The sequence below is a fragment of the Echeneis naucrates genome, chromosome 11 (assembly GCF_900963305.1).
Source record: "Echeneis naucrates chromosome 11, fEcheNa1.1, whole genome shotgun sequence".
In the NCBI taxonomy this organism is placed as follows: Eukaryota; Metazoa; Chordata; class Actinopteri; order Carangiformes; family Echeneidae; genus Echeneis; species Echeneis naucrates.
The window spans coordinates 7,019,624-7,039,615 of NC_042521.1; the positions used below are offsets into that span (position 1 = coordinate 7,019,624).

The 19,992-nt window shown below is 38.6% G+C and overlaps 1 protein-coding gene across 1 annotated transcript in view; it reads right to left on the reverse strand.

Annotated features, from left to right (window-relative positions):
- Positions 1-19,992, reverse strand: part of akap9 (A kinase (PRKA) anchor protein 9) — a 51,503-nt gene that overhangs the window by 17,149 nt on the left and 14,362 nt on the right. Inside the window, 16 exon segments of the mRNA XM_029513460.1 lie at positions 781-898; positions 1,418-1,512; positions 3,802-3,964; positions 8,719-8,960; positions 10,366-10,526; positions 10,755-10,891; positions 12,286-12,546; positions 13,022-13,348; positions 14,274-14,334; positions 15,430-15,664; positions 16,085-16,190; positions 16,271-16,368; positions 16,582-16,699; positions 16,788-16,858; positions 17,085-17,232; positions 18,313-18,396. Of these exon segments, the coding sequence (XP_029369320.1) occupies positions 781-898; positions 1,418-1,512; positions 3,802-3,964; positions 8,719-8,960; positions 10,366-10,526; positions 10,755-10,891; positions 12,286-12,546; positions 13,022-13,348; positions 14,274-14,334; positions 15,430-15,664; positions 16,085-16,190; positions 16,271-16,368; positions 16,582-16,699; positions 16,788-16,858; positions 17,085-17,232; positions 18,313-18,396 (2,425 nt within the window).

Consider the following 19,992-nt stretch of genomic DNA (forward strand, 5'->3'; position numbering starts at 1 on the left):
TTTAACATGCTCCTGTTTTTGTCATCAACAGGAAAACTTACAGGAGTAGAGGAAAGAGGAGAAAGAATGGTGAAGAGAAAGAATGAACCTAATGGCAGCGCTTTTCTGTCTGTGTCACAGGATATACAAGCTGCCGAAAGGATACTGTGAAAGGAAAAGGTTTCTGAAAAGGCCCAATCTGCTAGGTGGCCTTAGATACAGAATACTCACGATTTTGTCACTCAATGAATGCATTAGACACCTTTTTGATAATACAGAGGTTACATAGTTCAAAATGAGGAGATAGAGTTTGTTATTTCTGAAGCACTACTTCACTCTTGTAACTTATGTCACAAGAACCAACAGCAAGTGTTTAAGAGATGTTGATGAGCCCAAAAACCTTCTTCAGTACTGTTACTTTGAAAAAATATATTACACGAAATAAACTTCTATAGACTCTTTGACCCTTCGTCACTGGTCATGCGACCAAATTACCTTATGTACATTAACTTTTTTATATTGCTTTCCTTTCAACACAAGAAATGCAGTGTTGTGCACCTTTAAACCAGTACAGAAAGCATGTAAAACCTACGGTTCTTTGAAAGAAGATCAAAACTATACTTAAGTTTGAAATTTGAGTCTTGATCAAACTAAATGGAAGGGTGGAAAAATGGTGAGTAAATCAATTTAAAAATGTCTTCCTTTAAATCATAGAGGTAACTATATATAATCCCTGTAGTTTATTTAAAAATCCATGTGCATTTCTTCCTGTCTTCATTGAAGCAGTTTTCGGATACGTACGAAGCTCACGAGGCCCGGCGTGCTCTTTCATGGCATCCTGTTGACGTGAAAGCAGCTCCCGCTCCTCCTGCATCTGAAGCCTCTCCTGCTCCAACTCGTGCAACCGGCTACTTGTGACCTGTAGGGAAAAGAGTATTCAGTTTAAGCCCAGGAAAGAACACCTGTTGGAAAATGTTGGATTAGAAATTTTCAGCTCAGATCACTGCACTTATAATTTAATAAAAATATAAATAAAAATATTAAAAAATAAATATGATTATTATTGGGAGAATTTTCAGAGGGGGTTTCCACTGAATTGAGGTGAAAAGGCTCCATGTTTTCTTTGGCAACACAGTAAATACTTTGGATCAGCATATTGTTGACTTTGGGTCTTTGATAAGACTTGCTGAGCAAAAAAGAGGTGTAGAATATGAGTGCCAGGACATGATGATACATGATCGTGACTCTAAACAGAATAAAAAATTCCTAAATAACTCAGATTTTACTTTGTATGTATACGTTTTATGTTTTCATCTTATTGAATAGATTCTGTTAATGAGTCACTACTACACCAAACTACACCAATCAAGAAATCTCCTCTTTACATGGCCAAGTCATTTTAATAATTTTTCCTCATTCTGCAGTTGGAATGCCTCACCTGCAGCTCTTGCTCGAGGCTCAGCTGGAGCTCTTCCTTTTGACGTAACTGCTCATCCAAAGCAGCACGTTCACCCGTGTAGCCATCGATAAGACCTTAAAGTAGATAAATCAAGAGGAGGACAGTTAGAAAGGGCAAGGAATTGACCCATTTTCCCCCCGCTGAAGTTTTTCTTTCATTTTGGCAAAAACTCAATAGGACAATTTAGAGGAATTAGTTTGAGCCTTGTTGACAAGCTTCAGTCACACACACACACAAGGCAGCTATCCAGATGAATGAGCACTTAACAGCATAATGCATGATACAAGGATACCAACAACACAAAGGACATAAACATAGGAATATAGAAAGGTGCACAATCATGCATACAAATATAACGATGAACAGAAGTGAGCATGTCTGACCTACTTTGGTTGACATGAAGCACAAGACTGAGCAGTAAACACAATGCAAAGCTCTATGATTACTGTACTGCTCTGTCACAGGTCAGCAAGCATTATGCACCAGGATGGCATTCGGTTCATACAGGAAAGGAGGTATTCTCACACTAATGCTCAGAAAACATTGACACATTTATTTTAACTGAAATTTGGTAGGTTGGTTGGTTCATGTGTTATAGAATGAGACCAATTATGGATGAATGAATAAATGAATTAACTCTTTACTGCCCTGAAGGTATTTTGTCTTGTACAGATCTTTTCAGGTTAGGTCTATATATTGTCTGACTTGACAGTGTGTGTGTGCAGATTACACCGGTTGAAACAACTCGTTATCAGACCTTAAACAGAAAGAGATGGTAAATGTCACCTGTTGTCTGGGGATTATTTTATTTCAGACTTGTGAACAGGAACCAAACCTCTGTGTAAAGTTTGCCTAAGGAGGGATTCCTCTATAATACACAACTATTAGATGCACATGATTGCTAGCTAAACAAACAATTGTCCAGTAAATACACAAAGGCCTGCTCACACTACAAACACACATTACCATGACACGACAGCCATCTAACTCTAACATCATCTAACATTTATCTCTTACCAATTCAAAAGCAGACATCCCATTCAATGACATATTATACATCTCATCAAACTTGGGTTAACCCAAAACCAGTTTGAAAAAGCCACACCCTGAGCCTTCATCCAGACAAAGCAGAAGAATTATCTGTCTTACTGTTCATTGGTATTTGCTGAAGCAGATGCTCAGGAGATATCTCAAAAGATTTCGAACACTCCCTCATTTAACGAAGAATAAGTACAATGCGTGACCCGATAGGCACAGCTGCTCTGAAACTTTTTACTGTGTGGCATTGATTCACCATCAAAGCTGGAACTTGTCACCCATTAGTCAACTGATAGAAAAATCATTGACCACTATTTTGAAAATTACTCTTCAATCATTTTCCAAGAGAAAAACACAGAACAAAACAACAATATTTTCTTTCAAAATATAGCTGCTAACTGTTGTTGTTTTTTTTGTTATTTCTAAACTAAACAAATAATCAAGAAAATAATTTGAACATTAGCTGGTGACAAAATTATGGTGATGTCTGCTTTATTTTCCAGTTTGCCATATGGTCTCCCCCCTTTTAAGATCTACTATAAAGCTATAAAACTTTTCTGTGATGGCAAATATTGACTATTCTTCATCCATGTGTTGGATCGCCATAAAACAAACATTTTAAAGTAACAGGAACCTATTCGAGGAAAAGCCAATGTAAGATTATAAATAGCTACTAACTCACCATTGCTCAGTATGTCCAAAACACCAAAGAGTAAGAAATTACTGCTGGACAAACACTTATCAAAGGTGACATGAAAAATAGCACAGTCAAGTGTGAGAGTGGACGTGGTCGAACCAGTTGTCACTTGTGGACCAGCTGTCTCTGGCATGGATGGGGCAGCCAATTTACAGCCCCCCCCCCCCCCCCCCCTCATTCAAGTTGTATAAAATACATCCTACTGTGACTGGCATGAGATGATTATTTTTTCTGTTCCAATAATAAGATCTTCCGATTCGCCTGCATAAACAATAATTTTGGTGTAATATAGATCGAATCAATTGTTCAAGCGCAAACCAGAGACAAAATCACAAATTACAGTTTGTTGATTTCTCACCACATATGGTCTCACACTCCTTCACTCTCCCTTTCAAACAGCTGATCCCCTCACTCTTAGTAACCGCCCCCTCCTCCCAAACACATGCACATGTGAATTTTTGTTTGTGTTCCTTATGCTCCCTAATGCAGCCCACTCTGTTTTCTGTAATCATTATCAGATAACCAGTTAGTTTTCAGAGAACATAAACTGAAAAGAGTGTGTTTTGAAGAGAGAATGTACTACGTGGATCATAAACACAGAAAGACGGTGCCTCACTTGGACACTAACCTTCAGCGCGGTGGAGCTCAAGAGCCAGCTGCTCCCGTGCACGGGCCTCTTCCATCAGTCTGTCCTGCAGTTCCTCCTGCTTCTGCAGCAGCTCAGTTATCTCCTGGTTGTGGCGGAAGGACTCCCGCATCAGCTCTGTGTGGGTCAACCGGGCATGTTCAAGCTGTGAAGAAAGAGATGGTACCACAAGCAGAAAGATTTCTGATTATTTAATACAAAAACCAGTCATTCTTTCCAAACATTGATCTCTCATGTTTTGAATGATTGTCACTTGAATTCTACTGAATGAAAACCAGTTTGCTCAACTACTCAGCCATGGAAACAAGTTGTAGCTGTTGTTCACAGCTCATGGTAGATTTATTTGTTACAAAAGAAAATATGAATTACAAACTGGAGTTGGTGTTTAAAATTGAAACAAGGAGGCAGGGAGACTAATCAGATCAGAAGATGCTCTCATCTTGCAATAATGGAAGTGGAAAAAGTCTTAGCTCTGGAGCTTAACCAAAGCAGGAACATAGAAGGATTTCACAATTTCGACCCACTGTCTGCTCATTTGACTTTCACTGATCTTTTTAAACCTGTCTCTTGCAAGTTCTGCATCTTTATGGAAGTGCTTTGTTTAATTCACTGAATTCCCCCCCGACATTGAAGATATGTTTATATGAAAGGGCTATTTATGGCATCTAACATCTGCCATGGCACAGATGTTTACATATGCATTTACCTGCTCAATGACAGAAACTTATAATGATGATCATATGTGATTAATTTGTGCCAAATGTCCTTAAGTTTTTGAAGAAGGTTTGGTTTTATCAAATGCAACAGTGAAACAGCACATTGCTGTCAACATCCACTGATTAGGGTTAGCATTCTGCATACAATTGCATATACATACAGTAGTTAGTTCAACCAAATTTTCTGGCCCACTTAGAAAACCTTGTGAATATTTAAAAGCAACTTTTAGCTCTGTATCATGTATCAGAGTAATTAATTCAAAATATTTGCGACTGAAAAACAGGCTGATAAATAAATAAAGATTTTTTTTTTACTCATTATCAATCAGCTTATTACACTGTTCATTGTTGCTATGTTTAAGCTGCAGTGTTTTCAGGTATATGCCAAGATATGTGCACTTACAGTGTGCAGAAAAGGAAACTTGTACTAAAGTCAATAATAAAACAACCTGATATGACAAGTACACTCATATAATTTCTATGCTAATCACACGATCAAGTGACTGGAGGTATCTTTTCTTTGACAAACTGCTATGAAAATCAACATGATGCAATTAACTGCCTGCAGGCTCACATTCATTGCACAGTGACCTTCCATGAATTTTCATATCTACCTGAGCAAAGGTCTTCCTGTAACATTACAGGAAGCAGGAAGTGGTAAAATGATCCCACTCAATATAAGTCACACAATCTTTCACCTGCTGATTCAAAAGTATCACAGGCAGAGCTGCTATGTGCCTGCTGGGTATAACATTTACCTGGCATCACATATGCATGTGCAGACCTGAACCAGAATTTGGTTATAAGATATTAACAGCGCATGCCCTGAAACCACTCTAGATGCTGTTTAAAATTACATAAATGCATTTCAAAACCGTACACTTGTGAGTTAAAGGTATAAAACTTACTGTATAAGGAGGAGTTGGGAGAGAGATTTTGGAGATAACCTTAAGATGGTGGCCATTAGTCCTATGATTGACATGCGAGATCTGTGTTTGCACCACCACAGCATTTCTCTCGTTCAAAGTGCTGCATATTGGGAAAGGTCGGGGAAGAGGTACACGAGATTCCACCTCGTACACGTCCTGATCCTCCCCCTCAACCCATACGCTGTTCTGCATGCTCGAGTTCCAGTAAGAGCGGTAGGAATCCATGGTGAAGCATGAATGAATGACAGAAGAACTTCCAACGTTGTGGTGTTACGTTCAAGATCGGTGTAGTCATTAAAACATGTTATGATTTGTCAAGATGAGACAGGCTGAGCCGTGCAACCGCAAATGAGAATAAAGTCCAATGGGGAATGAAGTGGACGGATGTTGTGGATCACTCCAAGCAACAGTTTCTATGTGTTTGCCACGCATGCAAGTAGAGTCAACAACATGTGGAGAGGGTGACATTCATATCAATCACATGCTGCCTCCAAGTTCCAAGTCAATATTGAGACACCCCCCCTCTCAAAAAAAAAAAAAAGAAAAAAAAAAAATCATCCAGCAACTGTTAGAATATCCATATTCCTACCAAAAGGTGTCATCCTTAGCAGCAGGTAGGACCCATATCTTGGTACGGCAGTTTAAAGGGCATTCCTGAACATGACCACAGAAGGTGTGTAAACACAGACGCCAGCATTTCTCCGCTTCACGTTCCCTTTGAAAATCTCCAGTCTTGGCTGTTTGTTATTTGTGACCTTCTTTCTTCAGAGTAAAAGCATATCATGACACTCTTTGAAGCGTACTCCCCCACGCCAGCTCCAGCTCTCTCTCTCTCTCTCTAGAGATTCATTAACAATACTATGCCACCGTAGCAACCCCGACCTGCAGGGAAGCCTCCAGAGGCCCCTTTTAATTGTTTAGTCCAAGCGGCAGCCAGCCCAGGGTGAAATGACAGCCGCTCACTCTTTCCTTCTGACTTCCTTCTAGGACTGTCATTCCCTCTCCACACATACCTCTCGCTCTCACCGCATTACTCACTGATGCCGAATAACTCAGGTTTTCTACTGTAACTAATTTTTCCTCCGTCTACCCATATGAGTTTGATTAAAATAACATTAATAATAATAATAATAATAATAATAATAAATAATTAAAAGGCTAAATTGCAGACTTTCAGAGCAGCTTTCCTACCTAAGACAGCAGGATTTTTCTTTCACTTCCTATACTGAGCTCACACAGTATGATACTGTTCAACGAAAGTGGGAGGGTAGCAGGCATTTTAAGCCCCGCCTGCTTCACTCCTCGGGGAGGTCCAGTGGGCCAGGTAGATTCACTCACTTACCCTCTACAAAGACACAAAAATAACACACACACACCCTCTCCACAAAAAGTGGTTCAACCAGTTCCCTCCCTACATAGCCATTAGAAGAAATAATTAAGCTGTTCTGCCATTCTTCCTCTTGGTCCCACCTACTGTCTCTATTCAACCTGTCAGCCATCATAACTCACTGCACATGAACAATTTCCACATCTCACCGAAGCGTCTCACCAGCCGATAATGGGAGGTGTGCAATGAGAGTATAAACACCTTCCCCCCGAGAAAATAATTTACAGCAGCCTCTCAATAAAGACACTTTAGATTCCTGACCGGTCTGTTAGATCAATCTCTGTTCTTTTATAGCCCAGACATGATGATCCAGCACCGCTTGCTGTCTGACTAATGTACACTAGATCGATGGCAGCAAGAAAATCATTGGATAAGCTATTAGATGCTGTGTTGATTAGAAGCTTTATTGTGCTGTTAATTTTGTTTACTTGGGAGAGATATAAAGTAAAGTGTGTTACCAGTCTAGTCATTATCTTATGAAAAAATTCTGAAATATTTACTCAGGATCTATGCTGTCAAATACAACTGTTTTGTTTTATCAAATTAATTATCCCAACTGATTAAAAAAAAATATTGATTGTGTATATTAGTTATAAATGTAAATTAATTTTTGGCATTTGGTATATATCAACTTCTTTGAGCATTATTATTTAGTAACACAAAAACTCTTTTCAAACTACAAATTTCTTGGCTGTGGCTGTGCAAATATATTCATAGTGAATGAATTGGAGCTATACAAAATATGACAAGATCAATTAGTTTGACTATCATCTACTGCAAAAGAGATGGAAAAGATGATGCATAAGCAAAAGGTCACAGTTAACGTTTTGCTTGTCAAAATGTGGCAAATGAACCCTTAAAAGACCCATACGGAACATACAGTCTGTAATGCAGATGGATGGAGGGGCAATGATGTTGTGTAGCTCAGTTTGAAATTTCATTGAGCTATTTTTAGATCACCAAGATATAACTCATCTCAGCGTGAATAACGCATGAATTTCAGCCAACGGGAAGATGCTCCGTGCAGTCAGTTACAGTAACACATTCAATGGCCTACTTAAACTGGCCCCATCTATGTGGACTGACACTGCTACATAGACAGCCTGGGAAGGGGGTGGGGGGGTGGAGTTATTCAGTACGACTAGACCACGATAGGCTGGTCAGTTTAACAAAAGCCCAGTGTAAATACAGCTTGTATCTACAGGCAACCACTGAGAATGAGGCAGCTCTTTTGTGTGTGAATTCTAGACAGGCTAACTCTGTTGTGGGCAACATTTGTGCGACCTCATCCCTATTATACCTCTATGAACAGGCGTGGAGACGCAAAGAGGGGGTAACTGTGTTTAGAGCAGGCATTGAAATGTTTTAACAAAAGCTAAATATGTCACTAGAGCTTTCTGATTATTAGTAACTTTTGAACAGAAAAACCACAAAAACAGATGACTGCTCATTATAAATCCTTCTGAATCTTCAACTTCCCTAAAATCCATTTCACTTGACCCATATTGGGCCTTACCAGTCAGTAGTGATGAGTGAGTATGAGGTACATATTTGCTTCTTGGATCTAGCCTTTATGCTACACACAACTAACAAATCTGACTTCCAGCTAAATAATAACAGTAAAGAGAGCAGAAACCTTAAAAGAGAGAGTTCATCTTCTCTGCATAAGAGCAAGTAGATGCAGTTCCCAAAACATCCAACCATTCATCTTTAATACTGTGCAGTTTGTCATATTGTTACTATCAAAATGTCCTTTAAAAACATGTTACCCATTCACAGCAGTGATTGGCGAATAGTGCTGTGAATGGGAGCAGACTAACACAAAGACTGAGCCCAGATCACTTGAGCAACAATGTTTGGTTTTTACCTGGTTCGTGGTGTCTGTAATGGTCATCAACATCTTCTCCAGAGCCGTTTGGAGTCGGCCGCTAACGCCCATTAGATATTCCTTATTCTCTAACTGCGTCTCTGGCCCCAGCAGCAGGCTGTCCAACATCTTTTGAGACACCTCCATGTTTTCAGCAGTTTCTGTCTCCCCAGACCACAAACTCACATCCTCTGTGCTGATTTCACTGCCCTGCCAGCTCTCTGCAGTGTGACCTGGTGTGACTAGAAGAAAAGACAGCAGGTACTGTGAAAATCTCACCCATGCAAGCATGTAAAATATTCAATATTAAGTTATTTGAATCAATTATTTGAGTTATAGCCACTTTGCCTGACGCAATTGTGACCACTTGATCAATTCAAGTCCAAGTGAACATTTGTACCAAATCAGAAACAATTTCTGAAAATAAACAAGGCACATGGATGTACTGACAAATAGATTACCTGTTGCTATAAACATGCTTGGGGTGTGTGGTTTATAGCGATGGAGAATAAGATGCTTAGCAGTATGAAAAAAATTTGAATACAGTAAGTGTGCAGTGTAGGTGCATACAACATTCATTACATAACGCTCACGTGAGCATATCATTCACATTCAGCTATTGGAATTTAATCTCTCATTATGGTTTTGGTTGTAGAAAAACTGTTTCATATGATAGCTATTTTGAGAGGTATTCATTGTCACAGTGTGCAAAGTGACAGCCAAGCTATGGTCAAATGCATGAAGTCCTATAAAGCTGAGTACTGTTGTCTGTATGTGATGTTCAGTTCTGTTGCATGATGCTCAAATACCGCTGTGTTTGGTGCTTTTGTGCAGTTTGTAAGGACATTGGTGTTAACTTTAATTTAGAAGCTACTTACCTACAAAACATGATTAAGTAAATGGATGTATGAATTTTCATATACATACATAAGCACAAACCATAGTTTGCCTGCAAGCCCACGATGCAACCAGCTGTGACAATCTTGCTTTTAAGAAAATATATTTGAAAAGATGGGTGGCAGTTAAATGTGCTTGTTTAATGACACAAGGACTGTGACTACAGTTTTTTTTTTATCTTTTTGTTTTTATAGCTATATGGTTATTATCGTAATGTATGTGAGAATGTTCTAGACTTTAGCGCCAAAAGGGTTACAGCAAGAACAAAACTAAGTACACTGAGTTTTGTTCACGTTACACGTTTTCTGGTTTCATATTTTACTTTAAAAAGAGCATAATCAGTCAGTGAATAAAAAGCTAAGGTTTTGTCAGTGGATTAGACTGTTATCATGAGACTTTGTTGTTTAGAGCTGCCATGGTCACCAGTCACTTATAATGAACCATTTACTGCAGGCAAATTTTTTATGAGATGTGAATTACAGGACAAACTCTCCCTGCAGAAATTTGTACATTATGTGGTCACATTAACTTTGTGTATGATGACTCTACATGTGTAAACTCCTACACTGAGTGTTGGTGTGTGTTTTCAAGATAAAAACTTCAGATGATGGCCTACTTAACTTAGCTGGCTCTCTAAAGAACAACTCTAACCCACAAATAAATATAACATATTTATGTTAATAATAGTTGGACCTCTTACTCAGATAAAGATATCAGCATTAACTACTTCTAAAATGTTGTGACACTTACTCTTTGAGTTATACTGGGACGGTGCAGACTGTTGCCCTACACTTGAAGTGTGGCGTAAACTTTGCATATGGAGATCTATAGTTTCCTCTGCTGCTGCCGTTGTCTTTAGGACATCAAGCAGTGCTTGACTAAGCTTCTCGTTGGCTTGGCGCAGCAGGTTTCTGAAAAAAAAAAAAAAAGAAAGAAAAAAAGAAAAGAAAAGAAAGAAAATGTAGAAAGAACTAAATTGTAAACACAATAAAAACTGAGCCGTCTGAGATAATATGACGCTTTACTTATGTAAAGAAATATAAACAAGCAACAGATTATCACAAAGGAACAACTTTTCTTTGCGCTAATAGATGATTTGATTATTAGAGGACCAAAGAGCAGGATGAATGCAATAATACCTTTCAGCGTCATTATCGGACAACTCCCTATCATCCTGTGGTGATAATTTGTTTTCATCAGCTGGCTTTACTCCCGGCCCGCCTGGGTGTTCCTCTTCCTTATCCTCCTCCTCCTCGCTGTCTCTCCTCTTAATAGCCTTGACAGGCAAAAGAGAGAACACAGACAGCAGACCAGTCATTGGAAAATTGCAGTTGGAGAAACAGACTTCTGAAAACTGTCCACAGCAGTGGACAGTGTGGCTGAATGTATGCTGGTAAAAGTGAATTCAAATGAGGCACAAAGAGGCACGAGCACACAGACACACTTCTAACTTGTCTTGGAGCTGAGGAAAACACTAATATCTTTGTGCTTCTATGGCAACAGGTGCACCTGAGACACAGTGACTCCACCTCCTGGGGAAAAACAAGAAATGCTGCTCTGTTTCTTTCCAGTCTCACTGACACCACTACAGCACAGAGACTGCAGAGCGAGCGAGACAGACACTGGTTTTAACCAAATAATCACTTTTTCAGACAGATATCAACACACTGTGTGTGAGTGTATTTTCAGTGACACTCTTATGATATTATAGTTTTATAGCAACATTCAGTACTGTACACTTGACAGCACTGATTCAACTTTGGAGTGATCATTTAGGCCTATAGATTGTGTTAAATTTGTTTTTTAATTTGTTTTAAATTGTTCTAAATGAATTTGCTACAGTGAAAATGTATCAAAACCTTAACAGAGTCAAAAGCAAACAGCCAAAACCAGAGAGAACCACATTGGGATGTAATAGTGACACAAGATGTTAATTATGCATCAAGGCACAAAACCTAATAAAATCATCAACATTTTTCATCAGTCCTCAGAATTGAAATATACTATACCCATATCATCAATACTTTTTAAATATTAAAGAACACTGGAGGTTGCTCAGAAGTAGGTTTTATGTTGGTTTTAACAATGGATTCGAAAGTTTGAAGTCTGAATACCTACTTGGAGCAACTCATTTCACATAGAACACTGGACTGAACCTGACAGCTACTGCTTTCACAGCGTTAAAGGCTAATCATGACATAAATGGCTAGTCAAAGGCTTACAATAGCAGGCAGCATTTGAAAAAAAAAAACAAACCCTAAATTAATACGAAGGAACCAGAGCATGTGGAGTAGTTAATGAAAGTATCTCTGAATTTTTTTTTTTTTTTTTTGACAGAGGGCAAAAAATATTTTTAAATTGTTGTGAGAGACACTCAGTATTCCTTTAAAATGGGTTATGTTAGGTGTGATAATTAAGAGATTACAAAGGTAGATACAATAGAAGCTGACTGTTTCGTAAAAAGTAGAGAAAAATAACATTCATCAGTTGAAGCGTACATAATCAGTGATACAGTATAAAGATTCAGTCCAGTAAATGCAACCCCTTCCCTGGTGATTTAGGAACACAGCAATAACAAATTCTCCCACATAAAATGAATAAAATTTGAGTGATGTGGTGAAAGTAGAACAAAGTAGAATTGTGACTGTTTAGTTAGAAAACATCACTAACCTGTTCAGATGCTGTTTCAGTTTTCTGCAGCTCCTCCTTTAGCATTCGGATCTCGGCGTTTCTCTCTTCCAGCTCCCGTTCCAGCCTTTCTCTCTCCACGTCCTCCAGGGATGCTCTGAGAGACCGCTCCTCATTCTCCCTCTCCTCCTGCTCGTCTTTGTCCGACTGGGTCTGCATGGAGGTGGTCGCCTGGAAGGCACGCTTGCTGATTCGAGCCAGTTCAGACTGCTGTGCAAACTCCACAGACATCTGAACTATGACCTGTCATAAAATACAAATGAAGATATTTTTAGGATAATATGATATGGGACACCACATTTCAGGTTTTTAAGAATAACTTTTTCAATCTTCGTTTTCGCTTTCTGTATCCCCTTTCAGGATTGTACCAGAGAGTGATTATTTTTGGTTACTGAAGTGGCAAAAGTCATAAAAATGAAAATGAAACCTCCTGAAGCTTAGATAACATCTTCATATGTTTTGCTCTCTTTGACCTACAGTTATATTTTGCTTACTATTAAGGAAGGCTAAAAAAAATAGCAAATATTTAACATGAGAGACTAAAACCAGTAGGTTCTGAAAAGCTTTTGTTGTGATATAATGTAATGACTAACTGATTTAACTAGAGCTTGTTTTTTTCCTACATACATGTCACTTTATATTTATTCTTACTTGCTTAAATATTAGCACTTGCAACACGTGACAGTTGCACGCAAACACAAAATGCATTGGCACCTACTTTGGCAACCTCCTCCTCCACTTTCTCCCAGTGATGTTTTTCTTCCTGAGCAACCTGCCCAGCAGTCCTGAGACTCTCAGTGGAGCTACCAGCATCAATGATAACGTTGCGATCCTGCTTCTTCACTGCTGTTTTCGTCTCCTGCTCCCTTTCTTCTTGGACTCTCCGCAGCTCGCTACTGTGCTGTTCCTTGAGTGTAGCCACTTCTTGGAGATACTTGTGATAGAGCGCTCTCCTCAGTGCCTGTAGCTGTGCTGTCAGGCCTGGAGATCTGGCAGACCAATGCAACTCTACACCTCCCTCTGACAATTCCTCTTCATCCAGGTGCTGTGAAGAGCGAACAAAGAAGAAAAGAGTTGGAGAAGAAGAGTTACAAAACTTAAAAAACATATTTTCATACCTTCTTACATATGCATGAAAGCAGGCTGTTTTGTGGTTAAAATTTTGGTGAATAGCAAAATACAAAGTTGCTCAAGACTTTTTCTGAAATGAAAAGGTCCTCTTCACTGGAGCTGAATCCCACCCACCCTTTGACAACTGATAAATACCAGTTTGTTCTTGAGGACCTCAGGGTTCATAAAGAAAGTTCTGCAGTACATTACAGCAACATTTTTCCCAAATACACTACTGTTCTGTTTCGTGATGAATCCGGGTCTTGTCTGTTTCACAGCCACTCAGCTTATTCAACATCACTCGGCTCAAGTTTAACATTTCCATCCCAAACATATAATGCATTTATACAAGTGCATCATGCCCAGTTTTTTCCGTTTCTCTCCAGTCATCGCCACTCCCTCCTGCATATCCTTAAATCTTCCACTATCTTCCTCTTTGATCCTGGCAGGAGGATGTCAGAGCCTCAAACACATGAGCTGTTGAGAGTTTGTGGTTAGAAACTAAGAAAATTATAGAAGTTGGTGTGATGTGAGTGAGAGCTGGCTTGAACTGAGTCCAATTCATTCATGCAAGACTCCTCCTTTAGTGCAGCCGTGAAGAAGAGCACTTGGTTCACGAGTAACACGCTAAAGTGCCCCACTATGTTATGTCCAGTCCTTTTAATAATTAGATATAGGTCCGCTCACGATGCCGCTTCTAGAGCAAAGCTGGGATTCAGGACATGTTCTAGCCTAAAGGCTGCTCCCTCCCACCCGCCTTTACTGTCATAGCCTCTTAATGCATACATGTTCAAATCATAGGAAGCTGTGATGCATGTGACAAGGGTGATTTAGATGAGAGCACAATGTAGGAGCCAAACCTTTAGTTCCTCAGTGCATTCCTCTGCCCTCTCAGAACTGGACTCTGGAAGTGTGGAGAGGCTATGAGACAAAACACAATGTCAAAATTAACCAAGTTTTCCCCCAACTTTTTCTTATTAATTTTTTTTTTTAACTTTCTATATTTAATTTTTACATTAGGCAGCTATATTGAACCTAATAATTAAAGTTAAATCTGTTTCTATTTCCAAGAACCATGAAGCTGCAGTGGGCACTGTGGGCACTAACTCTGTAGTCTCTGTCACACCATTTATTTGCAAACAAATTGGGAAAAATATTTAAATAAAACACTGTGTCTGACTAAGGATTATTTGCATTATCAACTGCTCTGCCAATTAGTCTCTTGATCAATGGATAATCCTGCAATGTATAAAATAGAAAATGTTATAATTTACTTTTACTTTATAATGATGTTTAATTACAAATTAGCATTTTCAAATTGCTTATTTTGTCCTACCAGTTCATTAATATATTTATATGAATGATTTGAGATAACCCCATTTTGCTATATTCCTGTGATATTTTCTTTGTCACTCAGGATAAAACATCAAGTTTTGAGAAACAATATTTATTATATCTACAAAATCAAACAGTGGAGGGCAGCAACATCACAGCTTTCCTTGTAATAGTGCCTAAGAGCTTACCCACATGAATGAAGTGTATGGAAGTTATTCTGCGTACTCTACTATGTCAGCATTATGAGTTATTAGTAAAAAAAAAATGTGTCTAAACTAGAAACTCACAAAATGATCCTAAGTGCTTCTTTCGTCACCTCCCCCAAAACGTCAGTTGGAATGGCTGAGAGGTACTTTAATAGGTTGGTGGAGTAACAAAAGGCACGAACAACACTTTATACAAGCTAGTGAATATTTCATTAAGTGCTGTCAATGTAACTGGGTCAGCTTCCACATGCTGGACAGCATTTGCACACCAGCTTGTTTTAGAATGATGTGCAGGAGACTATGTGGCTGAGTGCCTATCAAGTGAACAACTATTACCATGAGTTAAACAGATTTAAAAACAATTATAAATCTGAGCTGAGCTGAGAAATTAACATTTCTTTTTCCAAAATGTGGTGAATAATTATGATCTGCTTAGGGATATTCTGACTTCACTGGAGAGAATGTGTGTCGTCACCTGTAGTGGGTCTTAGAGCCTGTGACCTCCTGCAGCCGCTGCTGCAGCATGAAGAGCTCGGTGGCATACCGCTCCTCAGACTCTGTGGCCTGCTGCTGGTAGTGACCTCTCAGATGCTCTAACTCTCGTTTGTGGCTCTCCTCCAACTGCAGATGCTTCTCCCGAGCCTCCACCTTCAGCTGCTGTAGTTCCATCGTTAGGGAGGTAGATGGTGCCCCAGCACTATCCTCTGAATCTAAGCAATAAAGAGGTGGAAATTTAAACTCACTTTTCAACTCAAAAGATCTGAATAATCAAAATAGACTTTAACCATTGTTCTGCCAAAATTGTGCCTCTGCAATGGCAGAAGCCAAGCTCTACATATAGTGAGAAATTAGTGCACAGAGAGCAATGACAAACAAACAACAATAATGAAAGCCACCAGACAACTGTTAAAACTAAGGTTTTTCACCAAGTTTGTCCATCTTAAAATCTTAATGAGTGTTGGAGTTAGAAATGCTGGAGGTTGAAAACCAAATTCAGTGTTCACTGTGTGTAAAGAACACCACCGAATATTTAACTTGCATGAATAAATTACATTAAATAGATAGATTATATTATTAATGACTAGAAGGTCTGACACTGTTTTCATGAGTGGATTTAAAACCAGGTTTACCTTTGTTTGATGAGAGGCTTAAACTGGCAACCTGCCCACGCAGGTCAGAGATTTCCTTCTCACTTCTGCTATTCAATTCATCATAAGCCATCTGCATTTTCATCATCTAGGACACAAGCAGACTGGTAAGTGTCTCTCTGTTAACAATGTCAACTCTGTTCATTAAACAGACTCTATATATTTTACCTTGTTACCATCAGCTTGCAGCAGAGCCTGGAGCTGTGACAGCCGCTGATGTTCCTGCTCAATTCCCTCCCTCACCTGTTGAAGATTTCTGTATAGTTCTACAACAAGAGAAACATTGTAATGTCTATTTTTAGAATACATGTTATATAATTTGATTATGCACAAATATTTTGGTTTGCTAGCTTAGCTAGCCAGTTACAAGATTCATATACATATTTTCCTACAATGTCACATTAATCTAGAACAAAGGCTTAAGCATCCACAATGCGTTCTTTTTAATATTTTGGTTAACTCTTTAATCATTCATTTACCTCTTGCCTCCAGTACAATGGAGGTGAATTCACTAGTTTCAGGTCTTTGCTCTGGAGGAGGCTGCTGGCTAACAGCAACACTCTGTGCAAAGTCTTCACCAAATAACTTCTGAAAATACTGAAAGGCACATGTTACATGTAATAATACTGTAGAAACATTAATGAAATCCATTAAGAAATTTACAGTATTTGTTTCCAGTAATTACCAGAATGATCTCACTGCACTCTTCTGACACAGCTTGTAACATGCTCTGACATTTAAAGGTTTTTGGTTCACCTGACAAAAAACATAAAGCATAAAATTAGACACATTTAATTGAGTATTCTCTGACTTACACACAAGCATCTATAACAAAGTACTGAAATATTCCTAAATACTGTACATCTGCCAGCCAAAATCAGTTTTGACCCTCCATGAATGATGGATCAAAGCCCCTGGGGGGACCATTACTTTGCTACAAACACAGATGCACGCAAAGGAAAACAACTACACATCTGCTCACCCAGGTCACCGTGATCTTTCCACGTTTGCACTTTCAGCTCCACAGAGTGTGCCTGGGCATCCGCCTCCTCCTGCAGCAGCTCGAGCTGGGCGGTGTGGATCTGAGACAGGCTGATGCGCTGGGCCTCCATCTTCAGCCTGCACTCATCCTTACCAAAGGAAGAAGATACCAAAACAATAACTGTTATGAAATAATGCACATACACACGTATTTGGTGTGATTTGATATTTAGAAGATGTAAACAGGATAGCGTTGACTATCAAATGAAAATTGAAAGCAAATGAAAGCATGCTGCATGATACATCCATTAGCTAATCAGAGCAGCTACAAGATTAAATAACATAATCTTGTTTCTATTACAGAACTGAGACAAAGGCCATCTGCTTCCAGAATAAGAGATCTGCTATTATCACTTCTGTAAACGAGAACAAAAGGCACATGTTGGGGCCTCTTTCTCCAACTACACATTATGCAACAGCACAGATTCATTGAGGTTACATAGTTATGAAATTACTATTCTGTTTGATGTCATCTGATTTTTAAAGTATACTCTACATGTCAATTAGCCTGTTTTTACACTGCTTTGTTATGATACAATATCCCCATCCAGGGTACATCTGACGGTGTAGTCAAGAGAGGCCTTTCAAAGCTGTGACCACTCAGATGCTGCTGCTTGAACACATGAAGATAAGACATGAGCTGCAGCTGTGTTATGATATGCAACTACAACACACACAGCCAACGACAACAACAAAACTACTTTTTACAATTTACAGAGAGACATAACCCCAACTACTACAATCGGTTAAAATAATTGTCAGTTAAACGCCTCTCATTTATCTTCATGTCTAAACTTCATGACATAGTACATTACAGCTCTGACTTTTTTCAGCTTCACAGTTAGGTTGAGTCTTTATGCTTTTGCTTAATTTGTGCAATTTGAATGAGTGAGCTATTTGCCCACAAACTGGGGTGGGGGGTGAAATTATATTGGCCTTATATGACAATCAAATCTCATGCCAGTAAGTCTAAAGATCTGGCTAAAATTAGAGTTTTCTGACAAACTAAACAAAAACAAAACTCTCAAAAACTTTTAGGATAAGAATTGTATTTCAGCTGTTAGCGCTACCACCTATTTATTGACCTTTATACTGTATGATGTGCTGTATCAAAGCAACTATTGACCCTGTAAAGCAAAGGGCAGGATGTGAGCTTAAGTGACATTTACATGCTCAGTGGTCCCTCCCGCTTCCTCTGATCGATGACACACATCAGGCTCCATGTGGGGGGTGCCAATCCCATGTCTGATCACCTAAATAAGTAAGCAGAAGAAAAACATTGTAGATTTTTATACTGTCTTAAATATTGTTCCAATATGAATGCAAACGAGAAATATGACATCAATGGACAGAAAGACAAGATGTGCCTTGGATCACTTCCTGAGAGGAGAGAAACTATTCAACCATAAGAATTTACTATACCTTATGAACATTATTTATTTAACCTTTATTTCAATTACCCGGAAAGTTACAAATCTTTACATGAATGGCCATTGTGTGTCTGACTATACATACAACTTAACCCTATAATGCCTGACACAAGAAATAATGGAGAGAAACTCCAAATTTCTTCAATCTGAAGTCATTATTTGGCCATTTAACCAAATGTAAACAAAAAAAAAATATATATATATATAATTTTACATTAAAAATGTTCACATTTCCTTTTTGTTTGTCATATTTGTTGCAATGGACGATACACCAAATTCGTGCAATAACAAGAACTTCTCTCCTTGGCCATTGGTAATATCTGCATCTTTATATCTGCATTTTATTTTATGTTCTTCAAACAGCTGGCTTTTTCCTTTTATTTTGCCGAGGGGATGGGCTCATAAATGTATCTATCAAATATGATATGCACAGCATTATAGGTAAATAAACCAAAAAAAAATAAAAATAAATAATAATAAAAAAAAAACAAACACCTGCTTTAACTTGTAGTGTTGATGCCATTTTCCGATGTCACTAAGCATCAAAAGTAAATTATTTTTTTATTATTTTTTTTTTAATCAAGCCATGGTTGAGCATGCAATTTTAATATTTTTTGGTCAGAAACATTGAAAACAAAATCTTCCATAGTGTTCCAACCCAGGAGGCGACAATATGACAATATGAACCACAGATGTGAAATGGCAGACAGACACTGTAAACTATCTTTTGCTTGGTGTTACTGAGACATAGACACATAAGTGACTGGGGTAAAATGGCTTCTCACCTTAAACCCTTCACTCCCTGCAGGATGGAAAGAAACTATAATGTACATATTTCTACACATTGGCAATGATTCAAAGCTAACAAGACTGTAGGTGATTTTTTCAGTCCTTTTCAAAACCAACGTTACAGTCTGAGCATCAGCCACATTGAACAAAAACAGAGCACACATATTGTAAGTACCCTTTAAAGGTAGAAATGAGCAGAATGTCAGTAGTGTGGACACTTCGCCACTACAAGGCAAGGCAAACTTAAAATAAAAAAGATAGTGTGATCTATTACCACAACAGTCTATGCTGCTCAATGCTACCTTAAAGAGCAAGCCTGCAGACACTCAGGCAATTTGCAAACAGGACTGCTTGTCACTAGAGAGAAAACATGTTTGTGCTGAAATGCCTCAGTCATATTCTCTTTCAGTGTTAAAGCTTGATGTAGCTGTGAATGCAGTGAATGCACACATTTCTGGTGAAGCCAATAACAATACTAGATATCACAGCATTAACTGTGAATGTGATAGATGGAATTTCAACTGCGCTGTGTACTGACAAGCGCAGTCTCTGAAAAGACCTTGATCAATCAAACCTGTAATTTCATCAGACTTAAAAAAAAAAGAAAAAGGCAGAGAATAGGCAGCGCAG